The sequence below is a fragment of the Oncorhynchus clarkii genome, chromosome 7 (genome assembly GCF_045791955.1).
Source record: "Oncorhynchus clarkii lewisi isolate Uvic-CL-2024 chromosome 7, UVic_Ocla_1.0, whole genome shotgun sequence".
NCBI classification, from domain to species: domain Eukaryota; kingdom Metazoa; phylum Chordata; class Actinopteri; order Salmoniformes; family Salmonidae; genus Oncorhynchus; species Oncorhynchus clarkii.
Window position 1 is genome coordinate 82,143,155 of NC_092153.1, and position 21,558 is coordinate 82,164,712.

The 21,558-nt window shown below is 43.4% G+C and overlaps 2 protein-coding genes across 3 annotated transcripts in view; both read right to left on the minus strand.

Annotated features, from left to right (window-relative positions):
* The window catches only part of LOC139413907 (ring finger protein 123), a 257,740-nt gene extending 246,742 nt beyond the window's left edge, over positions 1-10,998 (minus strand). Inside the window, exons 1-11 of one of the 2 annotated variants that reach the window (XM_071161754.1) lie at positions 10,813-10,998; positions 9,578-9,721; positions 8,441-8,528; positions 4,199-4,278; positions 2,783-2,880; positions 2,300-2,354; positions 2,071-2,156; positions 1,357-1,443; positions 1,185-1,252; positions 770-1,010; positions 302-406 (exon numbers count right to left, since the gene is read on the minus strand). In XM_071161754.1, the coding sequence (XP_071017855.1) occupies positions 302-406; positions 770-1,010; positions 1,185-1,252; positions 1,357-1,443; positions 2,071-2,156; positions 2,300-2,354; positions 2,783-2,880; positions 4,199-4,278; positions 8,441-8,528; positions 9,578-9,662 (993 nt within the window). In that variant the 5' untranslated portion in view covers positions 9,663-9,721; positions 10,813-10,998. Of the gene's footprint in view, positions 1-301; positions 407-769; positions 1,011-1,184; positions 1,253-1,356; positions 1,444-2,070; positions 2,157-2,299; positions 2,355-2,782; positions 2,881-4,198; positions 4,279-8,440; positions 8,529-9,577; positions 9,722-10,466; positions 10,682-10,812 lie in introns of those variants that run through there. The other variant, XM_071161755.1, reaches the window with a different exon arrangement.
* A 286-nt stretch (positions 10,999-11,284) lies between these two features.
* LOC139413908 (telomeric repeat binding factor 2, interacting protein) lies at positions 11,285-21,007 on the minus strand. Its single transcript, XM_071161756.1, has 7 exons — positions 20,918-21,007; positions 17,006-17,335; positions 15,541-16,405; positions 15,032-15,147; positions 14,046-14,384; positions 13,662-13,842; positions 11,285-13,331 (listed from the first exon to the last, which is right to left on the minus strand). The coding sequence occupies exons 2-7, from the start codon at positions 17,321-17,323 to the stop codon at positions 13,195-13,197; spliced, it is 1,956 nt and encodes a 651-aa protein (XP_071017857.1). The 5' UTR covers positions 17,324-17,335; positions 20,918-21,007; the 3' UTR covers positions 11,285-13,194.
* Positions 21,008-21,558: the final 551 nt, after the last annotated feature.

Sequence of the window (21,558 nt, forward strand, 5' to 3'; positions counted from 1 at the left end):
TGACCCTGTTGGTCATCTATGAACATTTGAACATCTTGGCCATGTTTTGTTATAATCTCCACCCGGCACAGCCAGAAGAGGACTGGCCACCCTTCATAGCCTGGTTCCTCTCTAGGTTTCTTCCTAGGTTTTGGCCTTTCTAGGGAGGTTTTCCTAGCCACCGTGCTTCTACACCTGCATTGCTTGCTGTTTAGGGTTTTTAGGCTGGGTTTCTGTACAGTACTTTGAGATATCAGCTGATCTAAGAAGGGCTTTATAAAGTTGATTGAAAAGTAGACAAGTTCAACGACTCTTCACTCACCATAAGTGGCGCAAAGTAGTTAAAGATGTGTGCCAGAGTCACTAGGGTGGTGGGTTCTCCATGTAGGCTCCAGCAGGCACTGTCTTTCTCCAGCACCTTCTCCTCCTGTTGGGAACGGACAAAGGGGAGAGAAAGGTCGACATATGATGGCCAAACAATTCTGGAAACTTCCAAATGTAAATGGTTTATTGGATTCCCTGAGTAAGGAAAATAAGCAGGTAATCCTCTAACCGGGGACTTCTGAAACATATTTAGACACAAATGTATCGTAAGATATATTAATAAATTACCATTTTAAAACAGTATTCACTTACATAGTACTCATACTATCGCATTTGGTGAATACCCTGCACGATGAAGCAGAATTGAGCCCGTGAGGTTACACCATCCCTCAGCTGTTGAACAATAAAATAGCGAATTGACCGCTTTGTTGATGTTTGAATCCAAGATAACCCCCTTCAATGTTACCTGTGTGTCTAAGGTGGTAGACAGGACTGTCTTGATATAACCTAGCAGTTTGTGAGCCCTGAGCAGGTCTGCAGTTGGAGGGTTCTGGAGGGGCAGGTAGCCCTCTACAGGGTATCTGAGAGGGCGACTGCCGAAGTTGAACGCCACGGACTCTTTAAAGGACAGACTGATAGCAGGGAAATAGGCCACACCCGGACCCATCTTAATGTTACTGAACGCTGTGCCCAGTGACTGGCCATTCCTGAGAGAGGGAATTGAAGAGAATAAAAGCTACTTTAATATCCATTATACAAAAGAAATGAACATTACAATATATCAAAACATGAGTGCGGTAAACGAGCAGGTAAAAAATGTAAACATTTTCAAAAAAAATTAAACATCACAATAATGTGATTAGAAAACAGTGATAACTTACAGACAGAATGTGATGGTTCCCTCGTCAAGGTCTATCAAACAGCTCACTATGTCTCCAGCTGCCCATGACTACAAAACAAGAAACACGTCAGGACATTACATTTGCTACATTAGCTAGCACACGACCCCATAATAAAAACGTTGAGCTTGATGAACCATTGTGATCTTCTCACCTTGCCATAGTTAGTGGTCGTTACGTTCCACTTCCTGACTCGGTTTCCATCGTAAGCGTACGAGTCTGGAGTGTCACCCACACCTTCCTGATAAAAGAGAGAAAACACACACATTGCAGTACCACTGTACACCAGCGGAGGCTGCTATGAGCGGAGGACGGCTCATAAGAACGGCTGGAACAGAGGGAATGGAATGGCATCAAACTCATGGAACAACGTGTTTGATTCCATTCCCTCCTCAACCAGCTAAGGTACCACCAGCCTCCTGTGCTATACACACCCTCCCGATGGAAGACAAAACATATGCTGGACACAACATATCAAAAAGTGTTGGTCCCATGTTTCATGACCTGAAATAGATCCCAGAAATGTTCAATATGCACAAAAAGCTGATTTTGCTCAGTTTGTGCAAACATTTGTTTACATCCCTGTTAGTGAGCATTTCTCCTTTGAAGCATGATCATTACACAGGTGCGCCTTGTGCTGGGGACAATAAGAGGCCACGATAAAATGTGCAGTTTTGTCAGACAACGCCACCGATGTCGCAATTAGAAGCGTGCAATTGGCTGACTGCAGGAATGTCCACCAAACCTGTTGCCAGAGAATGGAATTGTCACAGGTTGTCACAGTGCCCCTACTGTACCTCCAGGTTGTCACAGTGCACCACCCTATCAGTGCCTCAGCATACGTTTCTGGTTATAAGAATGATCTTACCTCCTGGTTGAACCTGCAGTTCAGAGTGCACCATCCTATCTGCATCAGGCCCTGTGACGAGATCAGCACCTCGTACGCCCATTTCCCTGGAATCCATGGTACAGTAGTCAACGTTAGACATGCTTCTGTACCAACATGAAATTTGTCTGATTTTTCAAAAAAATATTAAGATCTGTACATTCAGTGAAAATATGATAGTGTGGAATTGTCTCGATTCTGAAGCATTTACCTCTGTATACACAGGTAGTAGCTCTAATGGAACTGAAATTGCTATGACCTATGACCTGGAAAGAAGAAGAAAAAACAATGACCAATCTGTGACAACATATGGAGGGGGAAAAAAAAAACTGAAACAGATTTTTTAGGTACAACATAAAAATGATTCTAGATCACTTCGAGTTGATTCTTAGAATGTATTCTAAAATTCTAGTAAACGTATTCTAAAATTCTAGTAAACGTATTCTAAAATTCTAGTAAACGTATTCCAAAATTCTAGTAAACGTATTCCAAAATTCTAGTAAACGTATTCTAAAATTCTAGTAAATCCAACCATTTTATCATTTAGCAGACACTCTTATCCAGAGCAACTTACATTTTGAGAGCATACATTTTCATAACGGTCCCCCCTGTGGGATTTCAGGAACCCATAACCCTGGCGTTGCAAGCGCCACGCTCTACCCACTGAGCCCAACCCCAATGCTATGTTTCTCACCCCCAGCAGATCATCATCCACAAACAGGAGGCCCTCGAAGCCACTGGTGTGATCCAGGACCACGGTCAGAGGACCTAGACAACCATCCACTGGCTGATCTGGAGGACGAGGACAGGCTCTAGTATCAGTTTGGTGAGGGCCATGTACAGCACCAGTCAAAAGTTCTGACACATCTACTCATTTAAGGGTTATTCTTTTTTTACTATTTTCTACATTGTAGAATAATAGTGAAGACACCAAATCTATGAAATAACTCAAATATTTTAACAAATCAAAATATATTTTAGATTATTCAAAGTAGCCACCCTTTGCATGGATGACAGCTTTGCACATTTGACATTCTCTCAACCAGCTTCATGAGGTAGTCACCTGGAAAATTGGCAATTAACAGCACCACAGATAGCACCTCACAGAGATCAAGTAACAGACGACACATCTCAACATCAACAGTGCAGAGGAGACTGCGTGAATCAGGCCCTTCATGGTCAAATGGCTGCAAAGAAACCACTACTAAAAGATATCAATAAGAAGAAGAGACTTGATGGGGCCAAGAAACACGAGCTGTCGTTTGGTCTGAGGAGTCTAAATGTGAGATTTTTGGTTCCAACCGCTGTGTCTTTGTGAGACACAGAGTAGGTGAACAGATTATCTCCGCATCTATGGTTCCCTCCGTGAAGCATGGAGGAGGAGGTGTGATGGTGCGTTGCTGGTGACACTGTGATTTTTTTTAGAATGCAAGGCACACTTAACCAGCATGGATATCACATCATTCTGCAGTCATTCGCCATCCCATCTGGTTTGTGCTTAGTGGGACGATCATTTGTTTTTCAACAGGACAATGACCCAACACACCTCCAGGCTGTGTAAGGGCTATTTTACCAAAAAGGTGAGTGATGGAGTGCTGCATTAGATGACCTGGCCTCCACAATCACCTGACCTCAACCCAATTGAGATGATTTGGGATGAGTTGGACTGCAGAGTGAAGGACAAGCAGCCAACAAGTGCTCAGAATATGTGGGAACTCCTTCAAGACTGTTGGAAAAGCATTCCAAGTGAAGCTGGTTGAGAGAATGCATTAAGCTGTCATTAAGGCAAATGGTGGCTACTTTGGAAATTCTAAAATATATTTGGATTTGTTTAACACTTGTTTTGGTTCCTACATGATTCCATATGTGTTCATTTTTTTTTTGGGGGGGGGGGGGGGGGGGGGTTAATTGCAATCCAATAACCAATTACTTCATAAATAAATGCCACCAGCTAGGGTGGAGAGGACAATAGTCTTTACACCATAAACACAAACTGATAGCTTTATGAACATATGAGCCTGGTGTCCTCAGTAGAATAGTGTGTGTGTGTACACCTCTGGTGTCCTCAGTAGAATAGTGTGTGTGTGTGTGTGTGTGTGTGTGTACACACCTCTGGTGTCCTCAGTGGGCTCTCCCTCAGTTAGCAGCCTCTCCAGATGAGCACCCAGGTCCTGGAAGCCCAGAGGTTTCCTAAGGATGGAAAAACAACCATCAGATAACATTCACCCCCTACTTGGCCTGATAGTGGGTTATAGTCGTTTTATCGGTTTGTGGTTGAATGTACTTATTTTATTTGTAAAGGAAGGTTCCGGAAGACAGCTTAGATCCTTTCAAAAGTGCATTTCTGACACGTTTCGTTGACAATATTTTTGGGGGTCCAAGTACTTACTGTAGGTCGTTCTGTAAAAGTGTTCGTGAAACTAACACAGAGACCCCCCCCCCCCCCCCCCAGATGTTTCAGTGTTATCGTAGCCCTGAACTGGCACACCTGATTCAACTAGTCAAGGTTTTGATGGTAATATTTTCACATGTTAATTATCAAGTAATCTGTGAAGAAAAAAAAAAGTTGTCCCACCTAATTTAAAACACTATAAACTTAGTAAGCACACAGTCATGCTGGTGACTAGTGATTCGCCGGTCAGCTGTTTGGTCACCATCACCCGCCCTCAATTGCTAATAACCAATAAGCAAGAGCACGAATATATGGTTTATGTAATAAAGTGAAAATCTGACGCCTGCAGCCGGCACTAACCCCCAAATAGGCCGATAGAAAACGTCAGCGATCTTTCTTTTTAAAATCCTAATGTAGATAAACTTATGTTTCTGATTATAATTTCAGACATTTTGTTAGGCTGTGTTTGTCAACTTCTCTATAAATAGAAATGTGCAGCTTCTCTACGGTCTCTACTGCCTTAGAAGACAAACTTCTTGGTCACCAGAATAATGTCGTTAAATCGATGAGTGCGTCATTCTAGTTGACGTCGGTAATGTTCTCTGTCATCTCTGCTTCTCTCGTGCAGAAGACGTTTAGAAATACAATAATTAATAAAACAGGAATGATTTTCTGTGCTAAATTTCCAAATGACATTAGTTTGACCAGTTAAGGAAATTTAAAGCAGTGAAAACGACAACGTGTTTCTGAAAAGATTTCAGTTTGGGCTTGGATGCATATTTTATATGGTTGAAAAACAAGTCAGCTTTTATGATGCTGATAAAGATAACACCTTTACAGACGGTCCCTAACTGTGGTTGAAATACTATCAGCTTTAATGATACTGATAAAGATAACACCTTTACAGACGGTCCCTAACTGTGGTTGAAATACTATCAGCTTTAATGATACTGATAAAGATAACACCTTTAAAAGACGGCCCCTTACCGCACATTCATTCTCTCAAAATGCTGAAAGAAATCATTTCTCCACTCCGGACTCATTTTACATCAATAAATACTTAATTCTGCAGGAATTCATATTATATTAGACTATGTGAGAGGTCATAGACCTACAGTCAGTGTCAATACTTCAGAAGGTTTACTATTCCAATTAACCCATCTGAACAGTAGGTCAGAGTTCAAATATGGCAAGTCAACCGGAAGGTTGCAAGTTCAAACCCCCGAGCTGACAAGGTACAAATCTGTTGTTCTGGTCCCTGAACAAGGCAGTTAACCCCCAAAAAAATAAGAACTTGTTCTTAACTGACTTGCCTAGTTGAATAAAGGTAAAATTACAACAATAAAAGGGAATTCCCCATCTTGCACCTTCACAATAATCACACATCTATCTATTTTACCACTTCACCAAATCGTTCCAAAACATTATGTTCTGGCCCTCCCTTCACTTTGTATTGAGCTGTCCATTTCACAACTTTTCTCTTATTGAATTCGTGACATTATCTTATTTAACCTTTATCTATGCAGGAATTACGAGGGACACTTGGCAAAAGGAGATCCAGAGAACAAGATCCAAAAAAGCCATCCCAACGTATCCTCATCAACAAGTAGTGTTAGAGGCAGTTCATCTTTCCTCCTGGTCTGTCTTCATACCCTATCTATAGAGCTGCGGCGTGGAGAGGGGGGGGGGGGGGGAACCCGACACTGAGCCCCCTGGACTAGTGAGGAATGGGGACACATGGGTTCAAACTGTATCCGTTTTCCCCCCCAATTTTTTATTTTATTTTTTTACTTGGGAGCGTTTGCTTTCGCTTGATAGCCTGATGGAACGAGGTAGCCGAGGTTCGCACTCTTGGGACCATTTCCATTAGCTCCATTGCGCCAGGGTTAAACTCAATTCAGAAAGGTTATAACATTTTTTTTTTTAAAGACTTGAAAAGAAAACGAATACTATTTGAAGTTCGGTGGAGACGTGGATCAGTTGCTCCACGCCTCTATGATGTCACACACACACACCAACGTTACTTTCAACATCTAGACCTGTTGCTTCATCCTAACCCATAGCACCACTAGGCTGCTTTGACAGCAAACTGGAAAAGGACTGGAGGCACATCACAAATGTCACTCTAATCCCTACGCAGTGACCTGGGGCCAGAAGTATCAAGTGTCTCTAAGTAGTAGTGCTGATTTAAGATCAGTTTTGCCTGTTAGAGCAGGGATTTTTTTGTTCTACCATTGAAATCCTTAGGCGGGCCGCATAAGCGTTTTTAAATCGGGTCGCCTTTATCCGAACAGTTAAAATAATAATAATGATCATTGTATTATACATTTTCAGGATGGAAAAAAAACACTTCAGTGTGTAAACTTAAACAACTAAAAAAAAAGTATGGAGAATTTGACCTAGGTGGGCCTCCCGAGTGGCGCAGTGGTCTAAGACACTGCATCGCTGTGCTAGCTGTGCCACTAGAGATTCTGGGTCCGAGTCCAGGCTCTGTCGCAGCCGGCCGCGACCGGGAGACCCATGGGGGAGGCACACAATTGGCCCAGCGTCGTCCGGGTTAGGGGAGGGTTTGGCAGGCATGGATGTCCTTGTCCCATCGCGCTCTAGTGTACTCCTGTGGCGGGCCGGGCGCAGTACACGCTGAAACGGTTGCCCGGTGTTTCCTCCGACACATTGGTGTGACTGGCTTCCGGGTTTAAGTGAGTATTGTATCAAAGAAGCAGTGCAGCTTGGTTGGGTTGTTTCGGAGGACGCACGACACTCGACCATCGTCTCTCCCGAGTCCGTACGGGAGTTGCAGCGACGAGACAAGACTAACTACCCATTGGAAACCACGGAATTGGGGAGGTAAAAAAAATACAAACATTTACAGAAATTAAATCGACCTGTGTTTTTTTTTATAATATAAACTTTGAGAACTAGCAATTACCAAAATAGAAGTTACACAGTCAGGGAGAATTGAAAACTCCAAAAACAATCAATTTAGCAGTATTGATTTTGTTATTATGTTTGAGCAAAGGCCATGGCAAAATGCATAGAATTAAAGAAAATTAAAATTTTCCTCCACTGACAAATGTCTAACATTTCAGAAAACTGGCATAAAAATGCAAACATTTATTTTATGCCACCAAAATAAGGGCCTTAAATTCTCTAGTTCAGCCGCGCTGACCGGCTGAAAGTGTTCATTGCCACGTCCACCACCACAACCCCTTTTTCATGCAGAAAAAAACCCCTGTAGATCACAACTAATTATATCACACGGACAGGAGAGGGGGTACCTGATCCTAGAACAGCACTCCTACGCTGAGATATGGCCCCAGAGCCCACGGTCAAAAGGAGTGCACTACCTAGGGAATAGGGTCCTGGTCAAAAGGAGTGCACTACCTAGGGAATAGGGTCCTGGTCTAAAGAAGTGCACTACCTAGGGAATAGGGTCCTGGTCTAAAGGAGTGCACTACCTAGGGAATAGGGTCCTGGTCTAAAGGAGTGCACTACCTAGGGAATAGGCCGAGTGTCATTTGAGACACAGACTGAGATTGCAGCCAGGAAGGGCACCATGCCACATGGTGTGGTAATATGGCTTGTTATTAAGAGACATTGCAGGATCACTGAAATCTAAGGTCATAGAGAAATAAACACTGAATAGCATCTGTTGATGTAGCGTATTTCCTTACACACACACACATACACACAGAGAGAGAGAAATAGAATCATAGACACCATAGATTTTATTTCTATGGCACAAGCATCACAACCAAAAGCGTAAACACACTACAAGGGCCAGTTTCCCAGAAACAGATTAAGCCTAATCCTAGACTAAAAAAGCATGCTCAAGTGGGAATCTCCATTTAAATCGCTTTTTAGTCCAAGACTAGGCTTGATCTGTGTCCGGGGAAACCTCCCCTCAGAGAGTAGACATTGGTTGAACCAAAGAGTTGTAGACACGAGTCAGACAGATACCTGAGGGAAGCCAGTGGGGGGCGTGGAAGGTGAGAGGCAGGAAATACATGGTGTAGGTAGTCACTCAGTAATTTCTCATTCACAAGACCTGAGAGAGAGAGAGAGAGAGAGAGAGACAGAGAGAGACAGGGACAGAGACAGAGAGACAGAGACAGAGACAGAGAGACAGAGACAGAGAGAGAGAGACAGAGACAGAGAGAGACAGAGACAGAGAGAGACAGAGACAGAGACAGAGAGAGACAGAGACAGAGACAGAGACAGAGACAGAGAGACAGAGACAGAGACAGAGAGACAGAGAGAGACAGAGAGAGACAGAGAGAGACAGAGAGAGACAGAGACAGAGACAGAGACAGAGACAGAGACAGAGACAGAGAGAGACAGAGAGAAAGAGACAGAGAGAGAGACAGAGAGAGAGAGACAGAGAGAGAGAGACAGAGAGAGAGACAGAGAGAGAGACAGAGAGAGAGACAGAGAGAGAGACAGAGAGAGAGGACAGAATAACCTTTATCCTCCAAGTAAATGTACCAGGAATTTGACCTGTTGAAAATGGTGCCGACCACAATAAACAAGACAGAATATGTTGATGTATTATAGAGCCACTCAGTGTTCTAACAATACCTGAGAAAGACAGAGACCAAGTCCAATGGGGAAAGAATGTGAGAACAAGATGGAGGTCTACTAGGCTGGTTCCAGAACAGTATCTGATCAGCTGTCTTGTCAACTCCAATGGTCATATTCGCCTGAAAACAATGACCATAGGAGTTGGCATGACAACAAAAACAGATCTGGGACCAGGCTACTGTCTGTCCTTTCACTGTCTATCTATCCACCAATCCCTCCCTCCCCTCCTCTCGTTTAAAAACCTCATTTTTCCTCCATCTGTTCCACTCCTCACCTGACTTGACTTTGGTCCTTCCATCCCTCCCTCCCTCCAACCTGTCCTCTCCTCCTCACATTCCTGCGCCGCCTGTCCTCACCTGACTTGACTTTTGTCCTTCCATCCCTCCCTCCCTCCCAAACCTGTCCTCTCCTCCTCACATTCCTGCGCCGCCTGTCCTCACCTGACTTGACTTTTGCCCATCCATCTCTCCCTCCCTTGTCCTCTCGCCACTCATTCCTGCTCCCCCATCTCCTCACCTGTGACTTTGGGCTTGTCTGTGTCGGAGGCCAGTCTGTAGTTTCGTCGGGTCAGAGCTGTGCTTCCTCCCCCCTTAGAACTCATTCTGCCTCAGTGGGTTGGTCAGGAGATGGGTTTACCTGCCGACGTTGACCCATGCAAGGCTAGGAAAAGACCACCACACTCATAATGAACCACCTTGTCCGCATACTGAGAAAAGCATACATTGTGCGTCTCAAACGGCACCCTATTCCCTTTATATTGCACTACGGACGTCGGGCCTATGGGCAAAAGGGAGTGCACTGTTATAGGGAATAGGGTGGCATTTGGTTCGTACATACTGCATGCATAAATAATGCTCTCATAAAGAGGAGCTGCTGGGAACTACGCCTGGGTTGGGTGACACTGACTAAACATTTGCTCTACCCTAAGTTAGTTAACATCGTATTACCAATGCTATAGCTTTGCATGGAATGGAGTTGACAATTTTGTTATATTAACTCGGTAGCTACGTATGTGGAATTGAGAGCAGTAACGTTTCCTGTTAACCTGTACTACAATGCAATACAATTGTGTATTGGAGTGTATACAACGCGTACGTACACAGCAGGTGTGTAAGAGCAGAATAGGGCGTAGGCAGACACACTGTACAAGACAATACCAGTAACGTTCATTAACGTTAGCTTGCTAACTCGCAAGGCAAGCACATTTCAGCCTGAGGAGAGGCTACTGTTGCTAACTAGCTAGCTTGCTAACGTTAGCTAGCCAATGAGCCAAGCTAAGTAACTGCCTGGTGCAACGTGAACAGGTAGCTAAACTAAACATGACTTTTATAGCTAAGCTAACCAAATCACGACCCTAGTGCAAATAGATTACACATTGACTACCCACACATTAAAGTTATTGTACCTAGTTGCTAAGTTAGCCAGGTGTTGTATCCAGGGTTGCAAAACAACGTTAGCTTGCTAGCTAGTTGCTAAGGATTGTGCGGTTGTGCACAACAACAAATAACACTCACATCTCAATCAAATAAACGAACTACAGTAGCTATGTGAATACCCAAACACTTAAAATGGAGTGACTGACTACGGAACTGATAAAGTACTTTAGCCTATGATTATTTCACGATCTTGTTCTCGGTTAAATTTGCAGGCATTTGCAGTACACGATCAACCCTTGGTTACACGGGCAGTGACAGCCATCATTGGCTTGCTCGCGTTAGCTGCTAAGTAAACTGGCTGGTTTGAACACTTACCCGGTTCCCTTTCAAGAACTCATAACACCTCAAAAAAAAAAAAAAAAAACGTAAATTTAAATATCAATTATGCTTGTTTGGACAAAAATGTGCGGTTATGCACCCAGACGATCACTCCCCCCCCCTTTTAAAAGGTTTTAACAATCCTATTATTGTCAAGCGATTCCAAGTCACGGAGTACCAGATGGTCCAAAATAGATCTCATTGCAGAACGCGAATGGGCTGATGAGATATATACTCCGTCGGGGTAGTAGAAAGTGGTCAAAAAATGACACGGTGGTGTGATGTGTTGTGTATGGTAGGTAGTATTGTTGCCATGTGTCATATATTTTGCACAAGCTACTAAATATTCTTAAAATACTGGTACTATTCGGCAACCCATATACCCAAAACTAATATGACCCATCTCCCACTAATTCACTCAAAATGCATATTATCACTAAATTGGCTACAGAAATCAAGCAAGTTAAGATTACTTATGAAGCGAATTACATCAGTTATTTTATTACATTGGCAGATTGTCACAAATCATCATATGCATACAGTATATTTCACATATGTAGCATGTTTACTATTGCAAAAGAAAATAGCACATTTTGAATTCCAAACAGACACATTACAAAAGTTAAAATATTACAAGTTAAAAATGTGCCATCTTACATGGGACATGGCATTTCATAGCCCAATAATGGACTGACTATAATGAGCCCAATGTTACTCCTTAGTCCAAGGACCTAGGACATGTTCTGTTAAAGGTGAAGTGGCCCTGGAAGCCAAAACAGACCAAACACTCCATCTAAACGTGAATCGATTCTCAATTGCGGTACGGTTCTAGAAACATAAATCCCTCTACTTTCATATCACGTCCAAAAATAATTTCACAATTTCAAAATACACACTTACACGGTTAACACAGTTGCATCCGGGCCATATGTTATAGTGACAACACGTTTGTGGCGTCCATCGTTTACACACAGGAGGTGAAGCTATCTAATTAGCACAGGTAGTCCACTCTGTCTTCCGTAAACAAGCTCTGTAACATGGAAATATGGCACTGTGGGAACCCTAACCCTAAAACAGTGTGTATCAATTCAACTTTTTTTAATTATTTTTTTAAGATAAGGTCCTTACGCTTCCAAAAACAGTACCATAAGTGATGCGTGTTAAATGTTCAGACCGAGTGTCGGGGGGCACTTAACAAAACTCCCTCGTTCCAGAAGATGCCTTCCTCCGATGATTAGTGTGCAATGTAATGGAACAGAATGAAGATCAAAGGCATTTCATGAAGCACAAACTGTACGGTTATATTAGCATCCACAATCAATCAATAAAATAAAAAAAAACATTTCATGTCAGAGACAAGAAAGAAAACGATTTAAAATTGTATAACACTTTGATAACTATTAGACTTGTTGGACAAGTTCAGGTAGTCCTAGCCCTACAATAGACTAAAGGAGCCCAATGTTATTCCTTTATAGTCCAATGACGTTACGCGTTCTATTTAAAGACGAAGTGACTCTGGAAAATGGCCAAATACTCCCAACTAAACATGAATCGATTCTCAATTTGAGGTACGGTTACAGAAAAATAAAAGTTCTCTACTTTATAATATCACATCAAAATAATTTATCAAATGCAAAAATACACAAAATAAACACTGTACTCCGTTTTAACCGGTTTCAACACAGTTGCAGCCGACAGTATTTTTCAGTGACAACACCGTTTGTCATCTTCCATTTACACACAGATGTTCGGAGACGCTGATAACTAATTAGCACAGGTAGTCCACTCTGTCCTCTGTATGTTTTCCCTAAACTAGAGCTTAAATGGAGATACGGCCCTGTGTGAACCCTATAAAAGGTGTGTATGAATTTAGCCTTCTTGCTGAAATGAAAGATAAAGTCCTTATGCTTCCAAAACCGTACCGCAAAACGATGCTCGTTAAATGTTCAGACCGAGCGTCGGAACTCTTTGACAAAACTCTCCCGTACAGAATGCGCCTTCGTCCCAGGACTCTTATTTTATAATAGAATAGAACTGCCAGTCATGATCAAGGGTTAAGGTAGTCCTTCCTGTTTTTATCCATTTGGTTAATACAACACAGGAACGCGTTCAGTAGGAAACAACATTGTAATTATTGTTAGCCCAGAGGTACGATTGTTTATGGTGTGCTGGCTGCATGAAATTTTGCGATTTAAAATGGTAATCTCGGACCCATATTGATCAGGCCACACCGACCAAACAGGAGCAATCATACCTCAAAGAATGTTGAAGAATGGTGGGTATCATTTTTTTGGGGGGGGGGGGGGGGGGGGGGGGTGGAAACGTGTTGTTCAGAACTAAAGGTCGCACAACGTTGCATACTATTGAACCCCTCCAGTGTCACTCTGCATAGAGGAAAGCCATCCTCTTGGCCACTCCCTCTTCCCCAAACTTGTTCTGGAGTTCCGAAGGATCAGCTGACAGCAGCAGGCGATCGTCATGACGTTCCCATCGAGGGCCCTGCTGAACCCCGTTCCCTACAATAATACAATATGACTTTAGTGTCCATATGTTACAGTGAACAATATGCGTCTTCTGTTCATTAACACACCCCCCCCCTCCATACCTACATAGTATACACAGTTAAGAGAAGCACAGGGTCAAACAGCAGTGAAGCGACCCTGGATAGAGCGCATGTTATGGGTTACATGCCTTGCTCAATGTATTTGGGGGGGGGATTTGAACCCAGCAGCCCTTCAGATCAAATCACCTTCATTTCCCCCCCCCCCCCTCCCCCCCCCATTCACCAGTCTGGGACTCAAACCGGGCAACTTTACCGCCACCTCCTTAGTCACTGGGCTACCTACCTACGTTAGGCATCATCAGTGGGTCTCTCAGGGCAGCGGAGACATCTCCACTGTTTTTCAGGAGCGCCTTGGTGACAGCGACCAGCCCCAGTTTGGATTCCCTCATCAGGCTGAGGACCAGCCGCTTGGCCTCCTGGAGCTGGAGTTGGGTGAAGGTCTGGGAAGGCTCCTCTTCCTCCGCCTCAAATTGTATCAAAACAAATTTTACAGTACATTTTACAGTACATTTTACAGTACATTTTACACTAAAAATAATAAGAAGTAAAAGCAAACAAGAAACAGTAAAAGGGAAAAGAACCCAAAAACACAATGTGTCATAAAAACAGCATCACTGAAGCTAAAGAAAGTTATTGAAAAATGTCAATGGAGTCTGCCCCTTCTTACCTGTTGGGAGTCACGCTCAAACAGGAACAGGTGAGGAACTGTCGAAGTGGACGGGATAGCAGGGTCTTTCGGGACATGGATACTCGTTGCAGGTGCATTTGGGACCGTTGGTGCATTTGGGGCCGACCCACTCATTGCGGGACCTCTGGCCTCAGGTAGTTGGCCCTCAGGCTGGGTCTCTGAGCTCTTCTCTTGGGCAGCAGGCTGGGGCTGTATCTGAGCAGAGCTATTCTCTGTCTGAGGGGCAGCTACTGGTGTCTGAGTCTCCCGGCCTGGGACTGGTACAGGGCCAGCAATCTCAGCCAGGTCTGGAGTATCATCGTCATCCTCATCCCCTGACTAGGAAAAGGAAACAACTGTCAGTACAAGGAACCAAAACCGACAGTAACGTTTGTTTTCATTTTCTGTTGCAAAACCTTTTGCTACATTGTGCACTAATGAATACAACCACTGACATTCTAATACAGGTCCATGTTCAATAGGCTAAACAATAAATACAGTCATCTTTTGTATTCAGTATGAGTGAGGACAGGAGGTTTTCCCAATCTGTCCAGGGTTCTTCCTGACTCTTGGTCCTAAACAGAGGAGTTTGGACTCCAGGGTTCTTCCTGACTCTTGGTCCTAAACAGAGGAGTTTGGACTCCAGGGTTCTTCCTGACTCTTGGTCCTAAACAGAGGAGTTTGGACTCCAGGGTTCTTCCTGACTCTTGGTCCTAAACAGAGGAGTTTGGACTCCAGGGTTCTTCCTGACTCTTGGTCCTAAACAGAGGAGTTTGGACTCCAGGGTTCTTCCTGACTCTTGGTCCTAAACAGAGGAGTTTGGACTCCAGGGTTCTTCCTGACTCTTGGTCCTAAACAGAGGAGTTTGGACTCCAGGGTTCTTCCTGACTCTTGGTCCTAAACATCAGAGATTGGACGACAGGGTTCTTCCTGACTCTAGGTCCTACATGTGTAATAACTAGCCTAGGTGTCACAGATTATCATACCTCATCTGACCCCTCGAATTCTCTCACTGCACTCTCGAGGATGCCCAGTTTTCGCTTGTTGGCCTTTTTCTTTCCCAGCTGCCCCTCTGTCGTGTTGGAGCTTGTTGCCTTCTCTCCTGAAGTAAGAACAAAATACATTTTATAACTAACAGAGAGAGAGAGAGAGAGAGAGAGAGACAGAGAGAGACAGAGAGAGAGAGAGACAGAGAGAGACAGAGAGAGAGAGAGAGAGAGAGAGAGAGAGAGAGAGAGAGAGAGAGAGAGAGAAAGAGAGAGAGAGAGAGAGACAGAGAGAGAAACAGAGAGAGAGACAGAGAGATACAAAGGCAGAGAAAGTGAGAGACAAAGACAGAGAGAGAGACAGAGAGAACGTGAGAGACAAAGACAGAGAGAAAGTGAGAGAAACAGAGAGAGAGAGACAGACAGACAGACAGAGACAGACAGACAGACAGACAGACAGACAGACAGACAGAGGGGTAGTTCTATCAGTTGTTCAACCCTAACCCTACCTGACGTAACAGCTGAATCCCTTTTCTCTAAGACCACCACCACTGCTCCACTATTTAACCTGGCTCTTTTAAGTGAGGGGGTGGCTGCTGCCTCCTCAGTCTGGGGATGTGTGTGTTTGCCCCCAGGAGGAGAGGGCTGGTGGAGTCTCTTAGAAGGGACCAGCTGGGGTGTTGTAGTGTCAGTCTGGGGATGTGTGTGTTTGCCCCCAGGAGGAGAAGGCTGGTGGAGTCTCTTAGAAGGGACCAGCTGGGGTGTTGTAGTGTCAGACTGGGCAGGGTCTGCTGGTGACTCTAGCTGGGTCGAGGGATCTCTCTCTGGTTCCACAGTTGATTCCTCTGTTCCCGGTCCTTCAGGACAGCACTGAGCCTGGTCTTTCTGAGGGGACTTCTGTGGGAGTTGGAGACCAGTGTCTGATGATGATGATGATGATGCCCGAGGGAGTTTGGATTCAGAGGAAGTCTTTGAGGAGTCTGACTCTTGGGCCAACGGCATAATAATATCAGGCTGTCGAGAGTTTTTCTGAAGTGAGGAAGTCAGAGGTGGGATGTCTTTCTCTCTCTCTTTCTCAAACGAGTTCCCTCCTTTCTCCTCCGAAGCAGCAGTAGCGACAGTTTTGTTCCTTCCCCTGCCGTCCCGAGGCTCAGGTTGTCTTTTAACGAGCTGTTTAAGGTAACGGTCCTTCATCGACTGCCAGCTGTGACAGGTCAGACCATTCTTCGCCATCTCCTGCCATACCTTGTTCCCATGCGACTCACGCTTGTGCTCACAGATGTACGTCATAATGGCCTTATCCTCCTCCGGAGTGTAGCCCATTCGTCCGATGCTACCTACGCTCTGTTTCGCTGACCTGGTCTGGACGTTCGCCTGTACATAGGGAGAGAGTTCATTGTTATTGTAATGGTGAGATGTTAGCATGTCCTTGGTGTAACTGTGTCACTCATCATTGTCGTCGATCCATTCTGGACTATCCGTAACTATGGTAACATCCACGTTAATGTATTAGTGTTTGGAAACCTATTCTATTATTTTTTTGTGTGTGTGACTCCAAAATGCCACAATACACTATTTAAAAATGAATTTCTTTTCAAACACAACTTAAAAACAAACAGCAAATGCATCCAACAAGTTTGTAGAGTCACCAGCTTGATGTAACCATTGTGTGCTAGGAATATGGGACTAAATACTAAACTTTTAACTACTTAAATAGACATATAAGTGAATTTGTCCTCATATTTTTGGTCCCTTAAAATGGCGGGGGGGGGGGGACTATGACTATGGATGGAAATACTATCAAATAAGTCAGCACTTTAACCTCAGTAATTTTATCATCGAAAGTACTGGAGTACAGAGCCAAAACAACACAAAATGTGTCACTGTCCCAATAGTTTTGGAGCACACACACACACCCACCCCCCCACCTGGTTAAATAAATCCTGGGGAGAACCCTTCTCTGTATCAAGTTACCTTTACGTTGTCAGGCTTGAAGCGGTAATCCTCCACCTCCAGCTGCTGGTTCTTCTCCATGCAGTCCCGGATGTACTGGGTGGACACGTACCAGTGGGCTGCCGAACCCGCAACGGACCCCATCTCCTCTGGGTCAATCAGTAGGAAAGCCCCAGGCTCCTGGGCCCTGCACACCAGGCCTCCACCAGCCTTGATGACGGGCTGCAGTCGAACCTTGGTGGGACCGGGGCGTAGGAAGAATCGCATGGGTTCACCGTCTACCGTCAGGAACAGGACAGGGGAGATGGGAGAGGACCTACCTCCTAATCTGGACGACATGGTTGAAGGAGCCTACAGAATAACAAATAAAATACAAATGAACTGCAGTTTCAATAATACGGATGAAGTTCGGATAAATAATAGCAAGTGCTCGACTTGTTTGAATAAGGAAGCTACAGTAAACATTGCTACGTGGAGAGAACTGCCTGCAAACGATGAAGTAGCTAGCTAACTTATCATCTCTATTTCAGAAACGGTAACACTGCTGTAAACATTTTTCAGTTTTGATATTGGGAATATTGCCTAGTTTAATAAATGTTAAATAAAACAGTTAAAATATATATCCACACGGGAAGAGCGCCACCTAGTGGAAGGTATATACAAACAAAGTGCAATATTGTAAACATTTTTCACTATTAGAGTTCAAAGCCGTCTGGATGTAGAGTTAGAGAACATTTGATTCTGAATAAATAACCACAGCTGTAAAAGGATACATATTTAAAATACCCCACAACACCTGTCTGTAGACCTGTAGCTCATCAGGACAGTGATCTATTGAGAAAAAAAACACCCGTAACTGGAAATAGTCATGTAAAAAAAAAAATCTGTGCAATTCTAATGGCAATTCTAATGGGTGGGTCAATGACCTAACATGGTTTTACAGGTGGGCATATGTCATTGAGATAAGAAACTATTGAAAATTAGATGTGTACGTGAAAAAATAAAAACACATTTGTTCTATGTCATTTCAGCAAGATATTGTTTAGATTCTTCTGAAATTGTTTCTGTAGTTAGAAACAAATGAGATTGGTATTTCTGAAACTATATTTTGTGGAAATTAAGCTCACTGATCCAAATTGGCCATTTTAATTTATAGAATTCAGATCATATTTAGTCAATATAGTACCAAACATCCCATTCAGACCAAACTTCATCTGACTAGGGATGTGACAAATTCAAATGTTTTCTTAACATTTAAACAGCCATTTATTTATTTTTTAATGATAAGAAAAATTGATAACATTTCATCTGAATTCACAATGCAACTGCACTGCTGAACCTGTCCTACCACTACTGAACCTGTCCTACCACTACTGAACCTGTCCTACCACTACTGAACCTGTACTACATTACTGAACCTGTCCTACCACTACTGAACCTGTCCTACCACTACTGAACCTGTCCTACATTACTGAGCCTGTCCTATCACTACTGAACCTGTCCTACCACTACTGAACCTGTCCTACCACTACTGAACCTGTCCTACCACTACTGTACCTGTCCTATCACTACTGTACCTGTCCTACCACTACTGAACCTGTCCTACCACTACTGAACCTGTCCTACATTACTGTACCTGTCCTATCACTACTGAACCTGTCCTATCACTACTGAACCCGTCCTATCACTACCGAACCTGTCCTACCACTACTGAACCTGTCCTACATTACTGTACCTGTCCTATCAGTACTGAACCTGTCCTGTCACTACTGAACCTGTACTACATTACTGTACCTGTCCAATCACTACTGAACCTGTACTACCACTACTGAACCTGTCCTGTCACTACTGAACCTGTACTACCACTACTGAACCTGTCCTGTCACTACTGAACCTGTACTACATTACTGTACCTGTCCAATCACTACTGAACCTGTACTACCACTACTGAACCTGTCCTGTCACTACTGAACCTGTACTACCACTACTGAACCTGTCCTGTCACTACTGAACCTGTACTACATTACTGTACCTGTCCAATCACTACTGAACTTGTACTACCACTACTGAACCTGAATTCTTCCACAAAGTTTGAATTTCCTTCTCTGACTCCAAAATAATTGATTCCTCGACTCCATGCACATAGAAACACATTGTGCTTATTTTGGACAGATTTTGGCGAGCCGTGAGAGTGAAACCTCTCGCTTCGCTTCTTCCTCTCTGACGAAGTTGACTACAAAAAAAGTTGCCAATGACTTTGCAATTGTTACAAACAAGCGAACAGTTTTTAAAAATATGTCTGCATTAATGATGTGAAACACGTGTGCAAATGTTGATGTGCTAGAATCGTAATTTAGTGCATTATAGGATAAGCATTACAATACTCCGCCTCAATATTTGCAGTCATAGGTGATAATACTGTATCTCTCGAGGAGCTGATCCGTCCTCAGTATATAGTGGAACAATTCTAATGCCAAGGTAACATCTGAATGGAGAAAGCATTGTCGTTCTTTCCATCCTGTCAGTATCGACACATACTTCAACGACGTTCGCTCTCCATGGAGGTTTTGGGAAATGCCCTTGTAAGGAAAGATGCATATTTAAAAACACTCGTAAAACCTCAATTATATCGCTATTGGGAAGCCGGGTCCTGTGCGTTAGAGAAGAGACAAGTACCTGTGTGAAGCTAGCCACAATAAAGATAAGACACAATAGTGGAATTTGCATTTTGCCTTCAGGTCCCCCATTGAAAGTGATTCAAATGGATAGTGTAATCGTGCCATATTTGGTCTAGATAATGGTAAACAAGGTTGGAACAAGGCTGTTATATAAATTAAACAAAAGACAATCATTTTACACAAAAAAAAATTGTTTTTTTAAATCAGTTTTGTTGATTGTTGATGTATTAAACTTCAGAATTGTAGTGGGTCCATACTTACATCATAATGTACAGCCTTACCTATGGTTCTTGGGTCCATACTTACATCGTAATGTACAGCCTTCCCTGTGGATCTTGGGTCCATACTTACATCATAATGTACAGCCTTCCCTGTGGATCTTGGGTCCATACTTACATCATAATGTACAGCCTTCCCTGTGGATCTTGGGTCCATACTTACATCCTAACGTACAGCCTTCCCTGTGGATCTTGGGTCCATACTTACATCATAATGTACAGCCTTCCCTGTGGATCTTGGGTCCATACTTACATCATAATGTACAGCCTTACCTATGGTTCTTGGGTCCATACTTACATCATAATGTACAGCCTTACCTATGGTTCTTGGGTCCATACTTACATCATAATGTACAGCCTTACCTATGGTTCTTGGGTCCATACTTACATCATAATGTACAGCCTTACCTATGGTTCTTGGGTCCATACTTACATCGTAATGTACAGCCTTCCCTGTGGATCTTGGGTCCATACTTACATCATAATGTACAGCCTTCCCTGTGGATCTTGGGTCCATACTTACATCATAATGTACAGCCTTCCCTGTGGATCTTGGGTCCATACTTACATCGTAACGTACAGCCTTCCCTGTGGATCTTGGGTCCATACTTACATCATAACGTACAGCCTTCCCTGTGGATCTTGGGTCCATACTTGAATCATAACGTGGCAGTAATGTTACTAGCTAAGTGACAACTCTTCACAGTTGTTTTCTGTAGGTGTCATTGATTAGGCTGATAACCAATTTCATAGACCCGAGATCCATAGGTAAGACTGTAATTTGCCTACTGCACAGACAAGAAGGGTAACCTATAAATATATTTGGATACTGGGGCAGTACCGTTAGGTCGCTAGCTAACGTTAGCTGGCTAGCTCGCAAACACTGAAGGTTGTGGATAGAAGCTGCAGTACGAAAAAACTGGTAATCATATCAAACAGTTAAAAATTAATTCGTACAAGTGTTGCAGAAAACCTACCTGATGTTTTCAAAGGTTGATCATCCAACTCGGAAAATATCAACAACTTTCAAATATCACGTCCGAGGTGACATGCGCATGCGTCATATTCTTCTTCTACATTGACGGACGGAACGTAACATGTCGCAGACCTGCTGTTTGCTGACTACCGCCACCTTGCGTTAGCTTAATGATTTCAACCACTAGATGGCGACAAAAGTAAATCAAATCTCAGCTCATTTACTGACGATTATGGGTAGTATTCATGAAGTGTCTCATAGTATGACTACTGATCCCACCCCCACTAACCTGTCAGAGATTTGATTACTAAGAGGGGATTAAATGTTTGTTTTGGTTAGGATGAGATACCCCCTGCTGACAGAGCAGGTAATACAACTCTAGACCCTGGATTTACTTTCACCAACAGTCTAGAGATGTTCTGAATCTCACACACACACACACACACACACAGAGCGCACACACACACACACACACACACACACAGAGCGCACACACACACACACACACACACACACATACAGAGCGCGCACACACACACACATGGACACACACGTGCGTGTTACATCATGAGGTGTCACATATATTGTTTCCCAATAGATCATGCCCACTGCCATAGCCTACCGAAGAGAATGACCACATCC